Source organism: Gordionus sp. m RMFG-2023, chromosome 5, assembly GCF_954871325.1.
Source record: "Gordionus sp. m RMFG-2023 chromosome 5, tfGorSpeb1-WG-v2, whole genome shotgun sequence".
NCBI classification, from domain to species: domain Eukaryota; kingdom Metazoa; phylum Nematomorpha; class Gordioida; order Chordodea; family Parachordodidae; genus Gordionus; species Gordionus sp. m RMFG-2023.
Genome location: NC_088779.1, coordinates 6,545,840 through 6,562,447, shown reverse-complemented (window position 1 = coordinate 6,562,447; position 16,608 = coordinate 6,545,840). Strand labels below are relative to the sequence as shown.

General features: G+C 29.9%; 1 protein-coding gene across 3 annotated transcripts in view; it reads right to left on the bottom strand.

Annotated features, from left to right (window-relative positions):
• The window catches only part of LOC135929791 (uncharacterized), a 58,836-nt gene that overhangs the window by 3,953 nt on the left and 38,275 nt on the right, over window positions 1-16,608 (bottom strand). For 2 of the 3 annotated variants that reach the window (XM_065466506.1, XM_065466507.1), the window contains exons 4-23: window positions 14,671-14,809; window positions 13,911-14,045; window positions 13,226-13,393; window positions 12,312-12,754; window positions 11,928-12,098; window positions 11,422-11,621; window positions 9,360-9,422; window positions 8,599-8,816; window positions 8,439-8,544; window positions 8,009-8,221; window positions 7,654-7,880; window positions 7,059-7,569; window positions 6,528-6,907; window positions 5,678-5,786; window positions 4,611-4,814; window positions 4,158-4,390; window positions 3,947-4,055; window positions 2,968-3,648; window positions 2,393-2,734; window positions 724-912 (exon numbers count right to left, since the gene is read on the bottom strand). In XM_065466506.1, the coding sequence (XP_065322578.1) occupies window positions 724-912; window positions 2,393-2,734; window positions 2,968-3,648; window positions 3,947-4,055; window positions 4,158-4,390; window positions 4,611-4,814; window positions 5,678-5,786; window positions 6,528-6,907; window positions 7,059-7,569; window positions 7,654-7,880; window positions 8,009-8,221; window positions 8,439-8,544; window positions 8,599-8,816; window positions 9,360-9,422; window positions 11,422-11,621; window positions 11,928-12,098; window positions 12,312-12,754; window positions 13,226-13,393; window positions 13,911-14,045; window positions 14,671-14,809 (4,841 nt within the window). The remainder of the gene's footprint in view (window positions 1-723; window positions 913-2,392; window positions 2,735-2,967; window positions 3,649-3,946; window positions 4,056-4,157; window positions 4,391-4,610; window positions 4,815-5,677; window positions 5,787-6,527; window positions 6,908-7,058; window positions 7,570-7,653; window positions 7,881-8,008; window positions 8,222-8,438; window positions 8,545-8,598; window positions 8,817-9,359; window positions 9,423-11,421; window positions 11,622-11,927; window positions 12,099-12,311; window positions 12,755-13,225; window positions 13,394-13,910; window positions 14,046-14,670; window positions 14,810-16,608) is intronic. The other variant, XM_065466508.1, reaches the window with a different exon arrangement.

Here is a 16,608-nt window from a genome sequence, read left to right as displayed (position 1 = left end):
TCTAACAAACACCTAAGTGTTTTCGGTATAATAATTAAGGGCATTCCAATGGCTTTAAAGAACAAGCAGTCCAACATAAAATTATCCACACTTTCAGTGAATCAATAATTTAGAAAAAAAATATTTTTAACATGTGATTTACATATAAGAAGAATTCTTATCTATATCTTTTAAACGACTTTTATTTGACTATAAAGTGGGATTCGTAGCATTATCTGATGGAACAATGCATAGGCGTAGCCAGGATTTTGCTAAAGAGGGATGGGGGGGGGAAGCACTAATAGGTGATTTTTTCTCCATAAATTTTATTGGAGATCTGTAGATCCACTTATTAATTTTTATAAAAATAATTTTGGGTCACTTTTTTTTCTAAAAATTTTAAATTATAGTTGTTATTTTAAAAAATTATTAACTTTTACTAATTACTTTTAAATTCTTCTTTTATAGTGATATATTATATTGTATACATTTTTTTGGAGGGGGTGTTTAGGGGGGAAATCTTTTATTAGCTTAAAATGATATTTACGAGAACAGGCAAATTTTAAAAAGGGGGAATCATCCTTGACCCCCCCTTCCCGTCGTACCTATGGAACATTGTATAAGGAGGAAAACTTCCTGCACGAATGAGAAGGAAAACTTAGAGAGGGTTAGCGCTATTGGTGGGGAGAGTCTAGGGACCCTGCCTCAATGATTTATCTAATATATCTTATTATAATAAGATACCACTACTGCCGTCTGTGCGAAATTCCTCGTATCTCGCGTCTTGATCATACATTCTTGTTGATTCTTTAAACCTAGGATCATTTCTTTCTCTCGACGATCTATTAAGGGTGTTGATGCTTTGTATTTGGTAATCATAGCCCGAAGCAGGGCGGGCTTCCTCGTGGGAAGGAGCAATAAATGGTGCCGGACCTTGTAGATAAGATTATTGTAGTGATTCAAGATTTGTAAAATAAATTAGTTGAAATAATCTTTTAAGTAAATGATTTGAAATGATCTTTGTTATATTGGAAATTATATTATTTCGTTTAATGAGTATATAAATCTGACTCGGCCCGGGTACACGTGTCGGGTCGTATTTTAATTTTTTTAAAATATACCGGGGCTGGGCCTAAAAAATTCTTTTAAATACCCGGATCGGGCCAGGCCGGATATTTTAAATTGCCAAAATAACTATAAAAATTAAATATTTTAAAAGAATCCGGGTCGGGCTTGAAAATAAAAAAACCATGGCAGGATAGGGATGGTACTTCCGTAGGTATCTGATGAATAGTAGTGTTCATTTTATATAAACAAATTGTAAAGGTTACTACAAATATAATATTATTTTTTCTTTACTAAGCTATATTAAGTTTGAATTTAATAAAAAGAAATAAACCATGAATCCAGAATTAGAGTGGCTCCACTCGAAATTTTTAGGAATTTTTGAGTTAGGATTAATTAATTACCAACAAAAAACTAAATTTAAAACATATAAATTTTTGGCGTATTGGGGAACTGTCAAAGGGCTATTTTCATAATATATTTTGGCCATTATTTATATCCTTCTATTTTTTCTTAAAACAGTGCCTGAATAATTCATTTTCGAAATAATTTTAACCTTATTCATAATAAAAATAATTAGGTACCTTAAGCAGACATCTGAATAAAACAAAATTTATACTTCTAAATGATGAAAATGAAAATACCCTTAAAAACAGAATATACTCTTAATTTCAATATGCCCTCCCTTCCACAAGCACAAGGTCACTTTCCTCAATATCATTGGATAAATTTCAAAGTGAACATATGAACCAATCAATAATAAAGAAGATATTTTTATTTTCTTAAAATGACATTCACAAAAGATAACATATTTCTGAAGGTTGAGGGGGGGGGGGGAGTAGAATTTCCCCTTGCCCCCCCCCGGCTACTCTTATGGGCGACATGTAAAAGTTTTATGGTTATTATAAATTGAGCATTGGCGCATACGATTCAAAAGAAATATTTGATAAAAAAAACGTATGCAGCTTTGTTCTAATTTAGGCGTTATTTAAAATAATAAATGGATCGCAAAGGTGAATTATGAATTAATATAACCTTTAATATGAATTTAATTTATGTAACACATTAACAAATTAAAACTTTAGATTTTTAGATAGATTGAAATAGGACACCAAATCTAGTGATCTGCATCGGGCCTAAATATCCTTAAGCCCGGCACGAAAAAGCGCGGCCCCAATTTATTTTTAAAAAATCTTTAATATGAACTAAAATTATTCTTAAAAATTAGGCTCACAGATGATCCAAGTATTTTTTGACCCGGGGGGGGGGGGGGGTGTCTTGCAGATCACTAACCACATCTATAAAAAACTTGACATTTTTTAAAATGCAATGACAAAACCATTATTACCTCCCCAATAACCGGGGCCTCTACCATCTCGTCCATATCTAACGACCTTAGTGTATTCTTCGGTTTCTTTTTCAACCCTACCGGGTTGATGGGGCGCCGGAACATTCAATGGAGTTATCAGATGTTGTCTTTCACTCCTTTCCCTATCTAATGCTCTGGTCAAGGCTTTTACACTTGTGTCTAATTCATTAGATAAGTAGGTTTCACGTCTATTATCTGTGGCAGATGAAATGTTTCTGGAAGATCCAAGTCCTGTGGCAACGGTAGCTCCAGTACCTCCTTCTCTTATCATAAATTCTTCTTCCTCCTTCCTCCGAGTTCTCTGCACTTGACTATACATACCTTAATTATTATTTTTATTCGTGTCAAATATTTTGAATATTCCATTAAGAGTTTATTTTTAAAATGCAATTTTTCTATATTTATAATTATCCCAAATGAATAATTCTTAAAAATACTAAAATAAAAGTATATGTACAAAGAAAAACTAAAATTCTATGGTTGTTGGTTAAGATCAAAGATAAAATTTTACATGATTTATTCTCCCAAGATTATAAGATTATAAACATAATTACCAGCATCAGCACCGCTCAAATATCCAACCACAGGTTTCTGTTGTTGTTCAACAACTTGTACATCATGCGAAACGAGTGGGATAGATTTATAATCGCTCCCTATAGCTTTACCGCCACCTCCCCGACCCCACATTGGGCCGGCGCACAAACCGGGTTTGCACTTGTACAGCGCCCAAAGAATTCCAGCTAATAGGGGAAACAAAGCAGCTATGGCAGCTAAAACTGGGCCACCCCACCCTGATACTAGGTGACTCTTGAGTGGTCTAAGTAGGTCTGAAGAGGATTGGACAAAACCTCCAGGAATTATAACGGGTGGTTCTCCTGACACAATGTAGGCCGAGGTTGGTGTAATCGATGGCGAACTACTAAAGGTGACTATCACGGGAGGGATAATAGGAGTGATTATGACGGGAGGGGTAGGAGGAGTTACTATAGGAATTATAGGAGGTTCCGTTATGGGTCTTGGACGATTTATATCGCAAGGGTAGTACACAGAGTAGCCGTCTCTTATGCCAGATTGAGTATGCATACGTATAAAATCTCGTGAGTTGATGCTAATATCTCTAAGATAACCTGTGAAGCCAGGCAAATGAGCGTACTGAGAAATGTTTGTTTCAAATCCACCGAAATGTGCTTGATTAAGAATCAAGTTAGTGCCACCTGGTCTGTCGAAAACTTGAGCTTTAAATACATATACAAATGATTTGTAGGTATTGTTAAAATAACTCGTAAATCTGGTTAATATAAGTTATTGCGATAACGAAGAGTATGATAAAAAAATATCTTCAGAGCAAAAATCTTTGAAGATCTTTTGAAGAAAAGAGACTGATAAAATTTTACCTAAAAATACCAAAAAAATTTTTTAAACTTTTATAATTAAATTTGTTGTCATGCATAAAAAATTCCTTAATAAAAAAAATTTTTATTTTCGAACTAGTGCTAAAAAAATAATTATTTTGATTTAATAGTTCTTTTTTACACGTGATGTGAGGGTAATCATCTAGGAAAACAGATAGATTGTTATTATCGTGTACCACTTTTAACCTGTGCCATCTGCCGTCATTCAAATTATTTCCAAGTAATATTTCCTAATTTAAATTTTGTAAAAAAAATAAGAAAATGATATCTTTTTGCGTGTACATTATAAAGTATATTAAAATTTTGGATAAAAATAATAATATAAATCGAACTTTATGTTTAGTTCCATCTCTCGCTATCACTTTGAGAACTCCGTTCTCTAGCATACCCAATAAATAAGCTTGATTTTCGTTACCGGGCCCAGGAAGAGTGGCAAACAATACGCCGTTTGGATTTTTAGTATTAAAATGCATATTTATCTCGTTTCTGAAATAATTGGGATTAGGATAAGGAAAAATTACTTTCATGAATTGGTTCCCGTTGAATTGAAGAATTCTGCTGGTATCTAGAAAAATTTATCATCATTTATTATTTTTATAAATAATATGGCAACAAATTTTATTCATTATTATATTCTAATAAAAAAAACAAATTTAAAAATATATACCATATCATTACAATTTATTACTCATATAGAAAAAAGTCATATCTTCATATAAATAATCATAATATAAAAAAAATTCTTACTAAATTATGAAAAATTTAAAAATAATATTATTATTAACCAATGCGCAATGGGTAATGGACAGTGTAAGAACTCCGCCTGTTGTTAGCCCAGTCGCACAAGATATCATTATTATCCAATGTGTAATCCTTAATTTCCCCTCTCAGGGGTGCCACATTCTCTTGACTAAAGGCGTCTGTAACATCGGCTCCTAAATAGGATTCATTTATTACCAATGGTTTCATGCCTGGAATATCATCGTAATCTATAGAGTAAACAGATCACGAATAGATTATTTGAATAAATAAGGCAAAATATTCAACTTCAGATATAATGTTCTCCTTAAAATCAATTTAAGAAGGCTTAACTCGACTCATTTAACTTTTATTAGCTTATGATAATTAGCTTAAGGGGTTTCCTAGAAAAACAACAGTAGCGTCAGTAGGAGGAAAGGTACAAGGATTCGAGCCCCATGAAAAATTTGAAGAGTCCCCTAAAAATTTTAAAATTATACGCTACTGTATTTTAGTCAATAAATCAATAATTAGCAGTCGCCAAAAATAGTTGCCCTTCATTGGTCACATTTTTATGTAGGTATATGAATATCAACATAAACATAGATATAATTTTTTTTTTTTAAATCTAGTTAAATTCTGAAAAATAAATTTTAAAAACATATAGAATTTAAAATATTTTCACAATATATATTACTATTTTAAAAATGCTATTAAAATTTTTTTTAAAAAGTATTAAAGCCATGTCCTGGTTTGTCTTATTTCTAAACAGTCGTCTTAGCCATCAATATAGCTTCTAAACAGCTTTATTAGATTTACGCCAAAAGATTATGCGTCTTTGTTTTATTTGCACCGAAGAAATTATGCAAATAATAAATATTTAATTTACAAACTTAAAACAACACAAAATATGGTGCCCTAGTTCAAAATCTGTTTAATCAAACAAAAATAAGTTTTGAAAAATAAGATACGACTTATTTCCAAACATCTCGGCTGTAGCTTCGACTAAACCGTTTAAAAAGTAAATTTAAAAAACAATAGAAAAAAATAATAGGGTAACATGGTTCAAAATTAGCCCAAAGTTACTATAAAAAAAAATTTGTTGTTTTTAAACTTGTGCTCCTTTCTCTGTCGTCGACTATCAACTCTGTTCCGTGACCTCTTTGAACGATTCGGACTTTGTGCCAGCGATTATCGTTAAGACCTGCCCCGGTTTGTAATGTCTAATTAATTTTAGATAAACCATATCCAAAGATTAATTTTAAATCCTACCTAAAACTCAAGTAATGCAAGTATAAAATATTTTTATTCCATATTATGGTAATGCAAAAGTCTCCTTATTTTTATCATATACCAAACAATTTACATTATTTTTTTCAAATTTTGATCGTAATGTAAGAGAAGAATGTTTATAATTTAAAAATATTATTTCCTGATAGTTTGGTTAACGGTTAGATTTTTCAAAAGTGCTCAAAAAATATTACGCAAGATAAAGATTTAGCCCATAGATGGCAGAAAACGGTTTGGACAACTATAACCGAAATCTTGGGGCTTGCGTAAAATTTCTGCTAAAAATTTTTACCGCTTTTAAAAAATAGAACCGTTTAACAACCCTAGTTCCTGAGCTATAACAAAAGTCTGTTTTTAATTTTAAAACTGCATAATAATTGTGAAACTATTTTTAAAGGTGAAAATATTGTGAAAAAAATAGATTTTCTTTTATAATTTTGAAATTTTTACCTATATGTATTATTTATAATATTTGTGGAGAAATTTTTTTAATTAACTTCAAATGTTATTCCTAAAACAGGTAAATTTGGGATGAGGTGATTTCTCCTCCCAACCCCCACGGTTACTCCCCCTTACTTAATTTTTTTTAAAGTAAAACATAGTTAATATATATCCCTTATTAGTAAAATCTTCTGTAAATTATATCTATTTGGAGACATTGCATAATCAAAAACCTTATCAACTTTCCTCCCATTTCCATCTTGATATCTAGTCACGAAATTGAGCCTACCAGCTTCATCCAGGTATAGCAATGCATTACCCCTGTCTCCACCAGGCTGTTTATCGCTAGTAGATAAAATGGCTGTTTTTCCCTGCTGACCAGTTTTGAAGTGAAGTTCTAAATCTCGGTTGCCTACCAAATTGGACTGACTATTTTGGGGGTGTATAACTTTGGCATATGTGGTTCCATCGAAGGTGACGAGGCATGGTCTGGATGGGGGTGGGGCTGGTGGAGCCTTGGTTTGAGGAATTGGAGGGGGTGGGCGGGGAGGGGGGTAATAAACGGGAGGGGGAGGAGGTCTGTAAATTATCTTTTGTTGTGGGTAAGGAGGATCTGTTAATTAATAGAAAATATAAAATCCCATATAAAGTACTTAAAATTCAACCATAGTTTTAACATAGAAACCTTTAAACTCGAAAATGTAGAAAAACATGAGCTCCTAATAAACTATATTTTATGATGCCTAATACATTATATATCTTACAAGTTTGTGGTTGTGATTTAACAGGTGGGGGAGTAGGTCTGGGCTGGACATAGCCTTTGGTTGGCGGGGCTTGGGGTGGAGGTTGATATTGTTTATAAATATGCTGGTTATATTGAGGCGGATATGGCTGTACAGGGCGAGGGTTGTATACAGGAGGTTGGGGTTGTTGAAAATACTGTTTTTGAGGTGGAGGATGTGCAACTGGTTGTGTAGGAAAAGCCATCTTGATCCAATCTGTGGATAGATCAACCCCGTCGCATTGAGGGTTTTTGACTTGTCCTACAAAATTGTCCATACCTCCGGTATTGTAGCCATTGTAACCTCCTCCGATGTTTTCACTAGCGCCGACAAGTATTTGATAAATATTCGGTACTATGTTAGGTGGAAATTGATGTTGGAAAGGTCTTTGAGAGGGATAATTATCAGTTTTGAGCGTTATAACATCATTTTCCCGCGTTATTATTATATCGTGCCAATTTCCATCGTTTAAGGTAACGTCGGAGTATATGGGCTTGCGAATAAAATAAAAAAAAATAGAAATAAATATATATTTTTAAAGTTTAAATTGCAAAAATGAAATATAAGGATTTTTTACATATTGTTGCCCCTCGTAAGATATGATCAATTTAGGTTTTCCACTTTCCGCTTCCAGATTCATTCGTACCGGAGAGTTTGGGGATGAGATCGACATGATTCCACCGCTAGGTCTATTAGTTCTGACTTGGATTCTGATAACATTGTTTGTGGGATGAAATTTGCGGTAATCGTCCAACTTTTTGTAATAATAAGTTCCATCGAACGCAAACACCTTGTAATGCTCCCCTTGTTCCCAAAAATGAAATTTAAAATATTTGATTATGATCGTTAAAATTTTGTCAAACTGTATTTATTTTAGAAAAAAAAATTGATTTTACAATATCTTATAAAACTTTAATAAGATTTATCCATACTTTTATCCATAGTTGTATCATGAGATATAGACGGGTAGACAACTTGGGAAGATGGAATTGGCGGGGTTCCTTCCCTATTTAAAAATGGCATCCCATTAACGTACAAGTGCTGTATCGAACCCTGAAAGTAAGAATTGGGGACTTGTTCGCTGCCACCGACTTGAATGGATTGAATTGTCATGGGTCTAGCTGAACTTCCATATATATCAGCATCTGCATATATGTTAAGAGTCATTGGTCAAAATAATTCATTATTGTAAAATAAAACTATAAATTAATATCTATCCTATGTAACTGAAGTATCTAACACTCCCTAAATATAAATATTTAAAGATTTTGTTCGATAGGGATTCAATAATCAGCCAGCCGCATATGCTTTAAGGAAGAGATTTTTTTCGTTATATATTTTGAAAACAATTTTGTATTTTACTTCTGAAAGTTTCTTCGTCAATTTGGACTTTAACGTTAGGACCATCTTTTCTGAAATCAACTTGATGCCATAGTCCATCTATGTAAGAATTTCGGGATGATACAGTCTATAAAATGAAAAAAATTTACAATAAATTTCATATTTAAAAGAATTGGCTAACGTTGGTTAATCCATTATTGACGTAGCTGACTTTTAGTCTACCATTTTCCAAGAAGATTTTCAAATTGTCGGCCGAAGTGCAGTCGGCGAAAAGTACTATGCTATTGTGGGATTGTTTGGTTTTAAAACGCAAAGCTATTTCGGTCGTTGACGAAGTAAAATTACTGGGCAAAATAACTTTCATTAACTGATTGCCGTCCAGGTCTAATGTAGGGGCGACTTTATTTTTTTTAGCGGGAGAGGAAAGGGAGTGTATTTAAATAAGATATAATTTGTATTTTATCAAATTTAATGAGAATATGTCATAAAAGAATGAAAAGTGTATAAATAAAGACGAAAATCCGTGGGGTGAAGCAATATTGATCCAAACTGAGATTAAACTTATTGAAAATCAAGGATTTGGTAAATAATCCACAGTTAATCAAATTTTATTCCCAAAATCTAATAATAAAAATACAACAATTCCAATAAAATATAAGAAGTATTAAGTGATGAAATTCTCATTTTAAACAAGTTCTACTGAAGTAACCAACCCGCGTCTTTATCAGCTGGTACTAAAAACCAACATGAGAATGAACCAAAAATCGTTTAGATCTTTCATAGTATTAAGTAAGTTCTATACATTGATAAGAAAAAGATTACCAAAATTATACAAATATGAAAAGGAGCGTAAAAATATATTCTTTTTTTTTTTGTAAAATAACTTTTATATTTTTCTCATTATTTTATTATACTGAAAAAAATAATTTGCATATAATTTACCTTCACGACAATTAGCGCCGGCGTAAGGGGTTAATGAACAATCGCAATAGGTTCTATTCCAACCTAATCGGATAATTTTAAAAATAGAATATAATTTCATTATCAATAAAATATTATTCTTTTTTTTCATAAGTTGTGTAGCGATTAAAGATATATATTTAAACACTCTATTAGCATTCTATCATAATTTCAGTTGTGAATCCATGTTGCTTTTTAACTTATATTTTTAGTTTTACAAGATTTTAAAATGTGTAATTCAATAAGATAAAAATTAAACTGCCATAAGTCTTCTTTTTTTTAAAAAAAAAAAAAATTAATATTATGAAGAATTAAATTCCACGATAAATCAACAAAAATAACATGATTTTTGGCTTGATCCCTTCAGATTTTACAAACTTTAAAAAAATGTAGAATTTTTAATTTCAAACTCCACTCCTAAACCGAGATATGGACGCGTGCAAAATGTTGCAAAATTTTTGAATTTTAAAATGCGCATATCACCGAAAGTTGTTGAACTAGTAAATCATTCACTCTTTAATGTGTAAAAATTTAATTGCCGAAAAAGAAAATATTAAAGCAAAATACTGAATAAAAACTGATATATAATGATATACAATCTCCTAAGATTCAATTATTTTTTACCTGGCAAATGTTCTGCTTTTACTGCAGCATTTTATTCTATATAAATTTTAAATCACTAAAGTTAAAGCCATAAAATTTGGCAGGATGATTCGTTATCTATAACGTATTTTGTGAAAAAATAGTTGTTAAATTGAATTTTTTAAAAATTTTGAGATATCTATAAAAATTATCTAACTGAAGAGCAATATTTAATGTTTATCTTATTAGTTATACTTATAATATCACAACTGAAAGAGATTTAAATAATCCAAATGTCCATACAATCAATAATGCAAATAATGAATATTTAAGAAAAAAAATCATCATAAAATTAATAATATTGTTTTTATGCACTAAAGATTCTAATTGGAATCAACAAAAAAAAAATTTTTTATTTCATGTTTAAAATCAATATAAAATTATTAATCATTTTTGTATTATAATGATTTGCATAAAATTTATAATATTCAACAATAATTCTCATAATTATGAAACATTGAATAAATCGAATGAAACTGATTATTTATAAAATAATTTTTGTATTAAGATGTAAGAAAAAAATAATTAAAGATTTAATATATTAGGAGTTTGGCGCGTTCTTCTCTCGTCTATGACTCCTAAATTTTAAAAACTTTTCTTATTTTTCCATTAATTTTTCTAACTATTGTGACATTCAATCAGGTAAAAGGAAGGAATGAATTAATTTTTTTTATATATTACTAACCTGGTCATGCCCATATTTTATTTATAATGTTATACGATGCACTGGGCTATAGTCATGAGAATGAATCTTAATGTGTACTTTGAGAAAATCTGAGTCATTTTTAAATTAATCATTACTTGAGAGCAGGTTTGAAAAAAAAGAAGTAAACAACAATAATAATCGACAGGCGAACAAATGAATAATAATGTTAAATTTAATGGTTTTAAATAATTTAAAAAATTATTTAGGACAATGCTGTAGTAAAGAATGAAATGGACCATTTTTGTCCAATTTAGATGAATGATAACTTTAAAATCAGTAGAATCCTCGATCCTAATTTATTTTTAATATATGTGAATCGTGATTAGAAGAACTATTTATTATAAAGAAGAAAAAATAAAGTTTCCCTTTCTTTTTATACTCACTTCCGGTTTGTAACTTTCGATATTTTCTTTATAAATTTTTTTATAAATTCTACTTAAGCTACTAGAATATATTTGAATGAATATTCTAGCCTCAAACGACATCCAGAGATATTTGCATTTTTAAATTCAAATAAGTTGAAATCTAAAATTTTATATTGCTCTTAGTTTACCATAGGTATTATCAATACACAAATATTTTTTATTAACATAAAAATTTGAGGAAATCAGGCCGGAAACTCTTGTTGATTTGTCTCCGAATAAATAAATATCATCGCCATTTTTATATTTCATACGAGAAAATAATATTTTAAACCTTCACGACAAGACCCGCTATTGTAACAAGCCGTTCTGGTACATCTGGGGGAAGGAGATCTGCAACTATCAACTCTATAAATCTTAAGTCTACCCGAATTCAAATGGTCTTCGTTAAATGTGGGTGTAGATGCTTTGTTAATTACAAGATTTTGAATGCATCCTATGAAGCTATTGGTCGATAAAGTTGGCAGTGAGGATCTTGAATCAAAAAAAAGAAAGAAGAGTTTATAATTCAAGCAGCATTTGAGTGAAGGTCAAATTTGTTTAAAATAATTAAAAGAAAGTAGAGTCCGGTCAAAAATATATTCAATTTATAAGGATATTTAGTTCATCAAGACTTCATATTACATTTATATTTTAAAAAAAAATCCATAGTTAATAAAAAAAAGCAAATAAATTACTAAGTTAACAACAAAAATCTAAATATGCTCATATAAAGGTTGCAAAACATCTGGGCATTATAATCTAAAAATTATAGTATCAACTATAGTTTTATAATATTACTTGGCAGTGGGGCTTTTACCGCCAATATAGATGTTACCATAAATCATCGGCGATGAAGTAATGCGGAATCTTAATGGTGGCTGATCGGATACTTCTATATTGATAGACGAATCAGTTAATTCATATTTGATGTTGGCCAATCTAGACAAAGGCAGGGCATATATCTCGGATCTAAAAATCAAATATTTATAATTAAATTATAAGAGATAAAAACAGGAAATCTGTTTTATTCATTCATGAGTAAACAATTTACTATATTCTTATATAAAATAAAACTCTCTAAAGATTAAAACGAAATTAGTTTTATTCATTCTTGAGTTAACAATTTAATTTATTCTTATATCAAATAAAACTCTCATTACAAATTGTTTAAAAGCATAAAACCTGTAAGTTTGTCCATCATCATTATAAACAACGTAAAGCCTATGGTTGAATATCTCCAAACAAACAGGCACCGAACTATCATCGTAAAGTAGTATTCCTCTGGGTTCATTGGTCATCACCTTCATGGACACAATTCTACCGACTTTCCCTCTCCTTATTTCAGTGGTGCCTTGATCTTCCATACCATCCGCCAATTTTTGGAATGCTTCAGGGGATAATGTTAAGTAAGTGGTTCCGTCTTTACTCCATTCGTTAAAGGAAAGCGACTCGCCGACGTTATCGTCCAAGGAATAAGACGAAACGTCTAAATGCTGCGGCGAGTTTATATCTTGGCGAGACAAATACCTCAGAGTTCCGAAAACTTGAACTTCGGGTTCGCGTCTGATAAGTGATTCAACGGGGTATATCTTCACCTTGTCTGAGGTTTCCTTGGTTATCGTAATCTTTTGTTTTTACATATTGGTTTATAGAAATTAGAAATATCTTTTTTAATTCAATTAATTGAGGTCTCAGAGAACATTTCTGCAAAATGTACATAGTATAGTATTTTGATGTTTAGTTATTTATTGTCCATAATGATATAACAGATCTTCCTAATATGGGAAAATTAAGCGATCATCTAAATAATATTAAGAGTTCGTAGAAAAAAATTTAGCAATAGAAAATTGTGATGACCTCTGTCTGTAATCATTTTAAACTTGATTTCTACCATTGAGAAGTGGGAAGAGGGGGGGGGGGATTAATATGCAAAATCGTCATTGAAATTGAGGGGTTTTGATTAGGATTTTCTTTTCTTGATAGTTTTGATTTGTAAAGGGAGGTAAGAGGTAAGAAGGGGTTGAAGGGTAAAACGTAATTGGCTGGGGGAAGGGGGATATTATATATTTTGAATGCAACATGTAATAATATATAACTTCGTAAAATGTGCCATTAAAATGTTCGGTTTTCGTTATCGATCGGTCTCCAATGGGTCTATTGGTTCCACCAAAGTCGAAATAAATTTCTTCGTTATGACTCAAAGGGGTAAACTCGGAAGGTAACTCCTTCTGTTGCACGTATTGATTGTCTATGCTCATCATTACCTTTCATTTTGTATAAAAATAAATACAAAAATTTTAACTTTGTCGGCCTGGAGATTAAATATCTCCCTGATCATTTTTTTTTACTAAATGACAAGTATTTCTAGATATATTTGACATTTATAAATTATTAACCAATCAATTCCTAAAAATCATCAAACACCTATGTAGAATTGTTTAACCTTTTTTTAAAAAACGGCTAACTCTAAATAGTAGCCAAAAAATATTGCGCAAGCCGAAAGATATAGCTCATAGGTGGCGAAAAGTTTTAGACATCTGTTAGCGAAATCTCGAGGCAATTATTGTTTTGAATATAATCTTAATTTCGCCATTTTTAAAAAATCGGCTAAAATGGAGTCGTTTAACAACAGTACGTCCACTAATAGAAATATATTTTAAACTGCTTAAAGCATTCCCTTTTCTGTATAAACCCTTTTAAATCTATAAAACATTTTTAAAAAATAGATGTCCAAGCCAAGAGATTAAGATCCAAGGAAATCAATATACATTTTAAAATAACTTTATTTCCGGTCTTTTTGACACTGATCTGGTGCTTAGAGGATGGCATGATTTCGTAGCCAGGTGGATACAGGATTTCCAGCCTAACTTGTCTTTTCCCGTAATCGGTGTTGATATATAATATCGCATTTCCGTCCTTTATAAAAATTTTATTTAATTTTTACAAACTTTAAAAATAATTAATATTAGTTAAATGATATGGGCTAATATAATTAGAATTTCTTCCTACACATCATCGGATGAGTATCATAGGGTATATCCATTTTTAAAAAATTGTTCAGGAGAGCTTTTAAAAAGATATATTTCTTGTATTATAGGAAGATTACAATGTAATAATGTAAATAAAGGATTTATTATGAATTACATCTTAACATTTTTATTGTGTAAAGTGGTTATAGAAAAGTTATATATTACTCCGCCGACGAAATGTCGTTGGGGTTTAGAAAAAAATCTAAGTTTTTCGCAAGTATTTAAAACTTGAATTTTTTTCATTCATGAAAGACATGATACTTGTTTAAATAATTTTCCGGGATTATACCAACCATATGAATTTCAGAGAAATTTGGCGCGAACTTCTTAAATCCTTTTAATTCGTTTTAATTTTTTTCCAAATATTCATGATGAAATTATCTGAATTTCACAGGGTAAGATACAATCTATATACGTTGGAATACGATTTCGGCAAAATCAGATTTTTTGAAATAATTTTCACAAATTTTCTAAGCTCTTTACGACATATTGTACTTATAAATTTTTTTTACTTCTAATTTCAAATACATATTTTCCACGTCTCTCCCCGCGTAAAATAAGAAGCCATTCTTACTCCTAGCTTGAAAATCGATAAAAATTTCGAAATCTTGCGATAACATGTGAGGGTCCTTGGATGTATATCTGATGAACCTATATTTATTATTTTTCGGAGAAAAATATTTGGTGTTTTTTTATTAAGAATTTTGGTAAATTATACTTGCACTCTACTATTAGGACCTATCCTGTACATATTAGACCAGTGTTTTAGATGAGTAGAAAATTACTTGAATTTTGACTAAAATTAATAAATTCCTCAGATTTATTAATACATTTTAATCTTTAATCTAACGGTCCCCACTCACCTACTATATTTGCAATTTTCAAACAAATGTCTGTGTGAAGTGCTTTTCTAAAAATACATTTTCTGAAGTTTTCTATTGAATCAGCAAGATATTGATTTTATAAAACATAACCAAAAAAAATAAAGAATTTTGATTTGAAAAAAAAATAATTGCAAATCAAAATTTTTCCGATGGATTTAAATAATGCCAAATTATTTGAATCTGGTATTTTAAAATTATATAATAATAAATAATATTACAAGAAAGAGAAACAATTCATTTTTTTTAAATTGAAAAGATAACGAAATTTTAGAAATATTGCAACCTTCAATAACTAATAAACTTTATTTTTTAATTAAATCAATTTCTCTCTCATACAGTGTTTTAGTATAAATCTAATTAATAATAAAAACTAATCATATTATTATGATCTACTACTCTTTTCTTTTTCTTTTCATAAATTGGTTGAACCCAAATTATATGATTATACTTGAATAATATAATTTTACAAATTAATATTAATATTAATATGTACTTAATTTTTTAATTATTTATTATAGTTAATATACATGTTTTCATAATGAAAAATGGGGAATTATTAGCATTTTTTTTTAGAGGAGAAAATATTATATCGCACTGTTATGTTATCGAAAGTTCAAGATTAAATTATAAAATTATGAAAATATACTATATGGATTATTTAAAAAAATATATATATTATTCAATATAATTAAAGAAACAATATATTAAAATTAACATAATGATAAAATAGAAAAAAGATTATTACTTACAAATTAAGGTATAACTCGTCCCAATGTGAAAAATTTTTAAAAATATTCAAGCCGGGCCTTGGGCTTAAATTTTTAATAAATAATTTTTTCTGTAGAGACCATTAGTGATTTCTTTTTATTTTTTATATAAAATGGGTTAGATTCATATCTTAATTCAAAGCCGGGCCGGGTTTGTCTAAAAATAAATTTAAAAAACCAGGTTTGACTTGTGCTGAATTCATAGTAAACGGATTACGTTCAAGCGTTTCATCCTCTCGAAATAACGATAATATTTAATAAAATATATCTTCTGCTTTATAACAAATATTTAATTAAAAATAATCTTCTGCTTTTTAAAAAAAATTGTTAATAACAACCTAATAATGTAATTTCGCTAATTATTTTTCTAATCGTATCTCAAATTTTTTTATAAGCGCATCACAACATATCTTTTTCAGGTTTCATATTTATAAATTATACCTATATTTATTGGCCGGATTTTATAAATAACACACCGCTTGAACATAACGTGTTTACTATAAATGGAGGCCTTATACTTTAGCAAAATTGAGTTTGCTGTGCTCTAAGTTAAGTTATTTGATTTTATAAAATCAAATGAATATTCCTGGTTTATTATACTACAATAAAATCTCCCAAGGTCATTATAGATGTAAAGTAAATAGTCGCGAACGCGATTTCATCGAATTCGAGAGCTTAAAAAAACAAAAATTTTTTTTACTACCAAATACAGTTTAGCATTTAGACAAAATTTAATAAATTGGTGAACATAATGGAACTACTATGCAAGTTGATTATATTAATATTAATATATTCTATA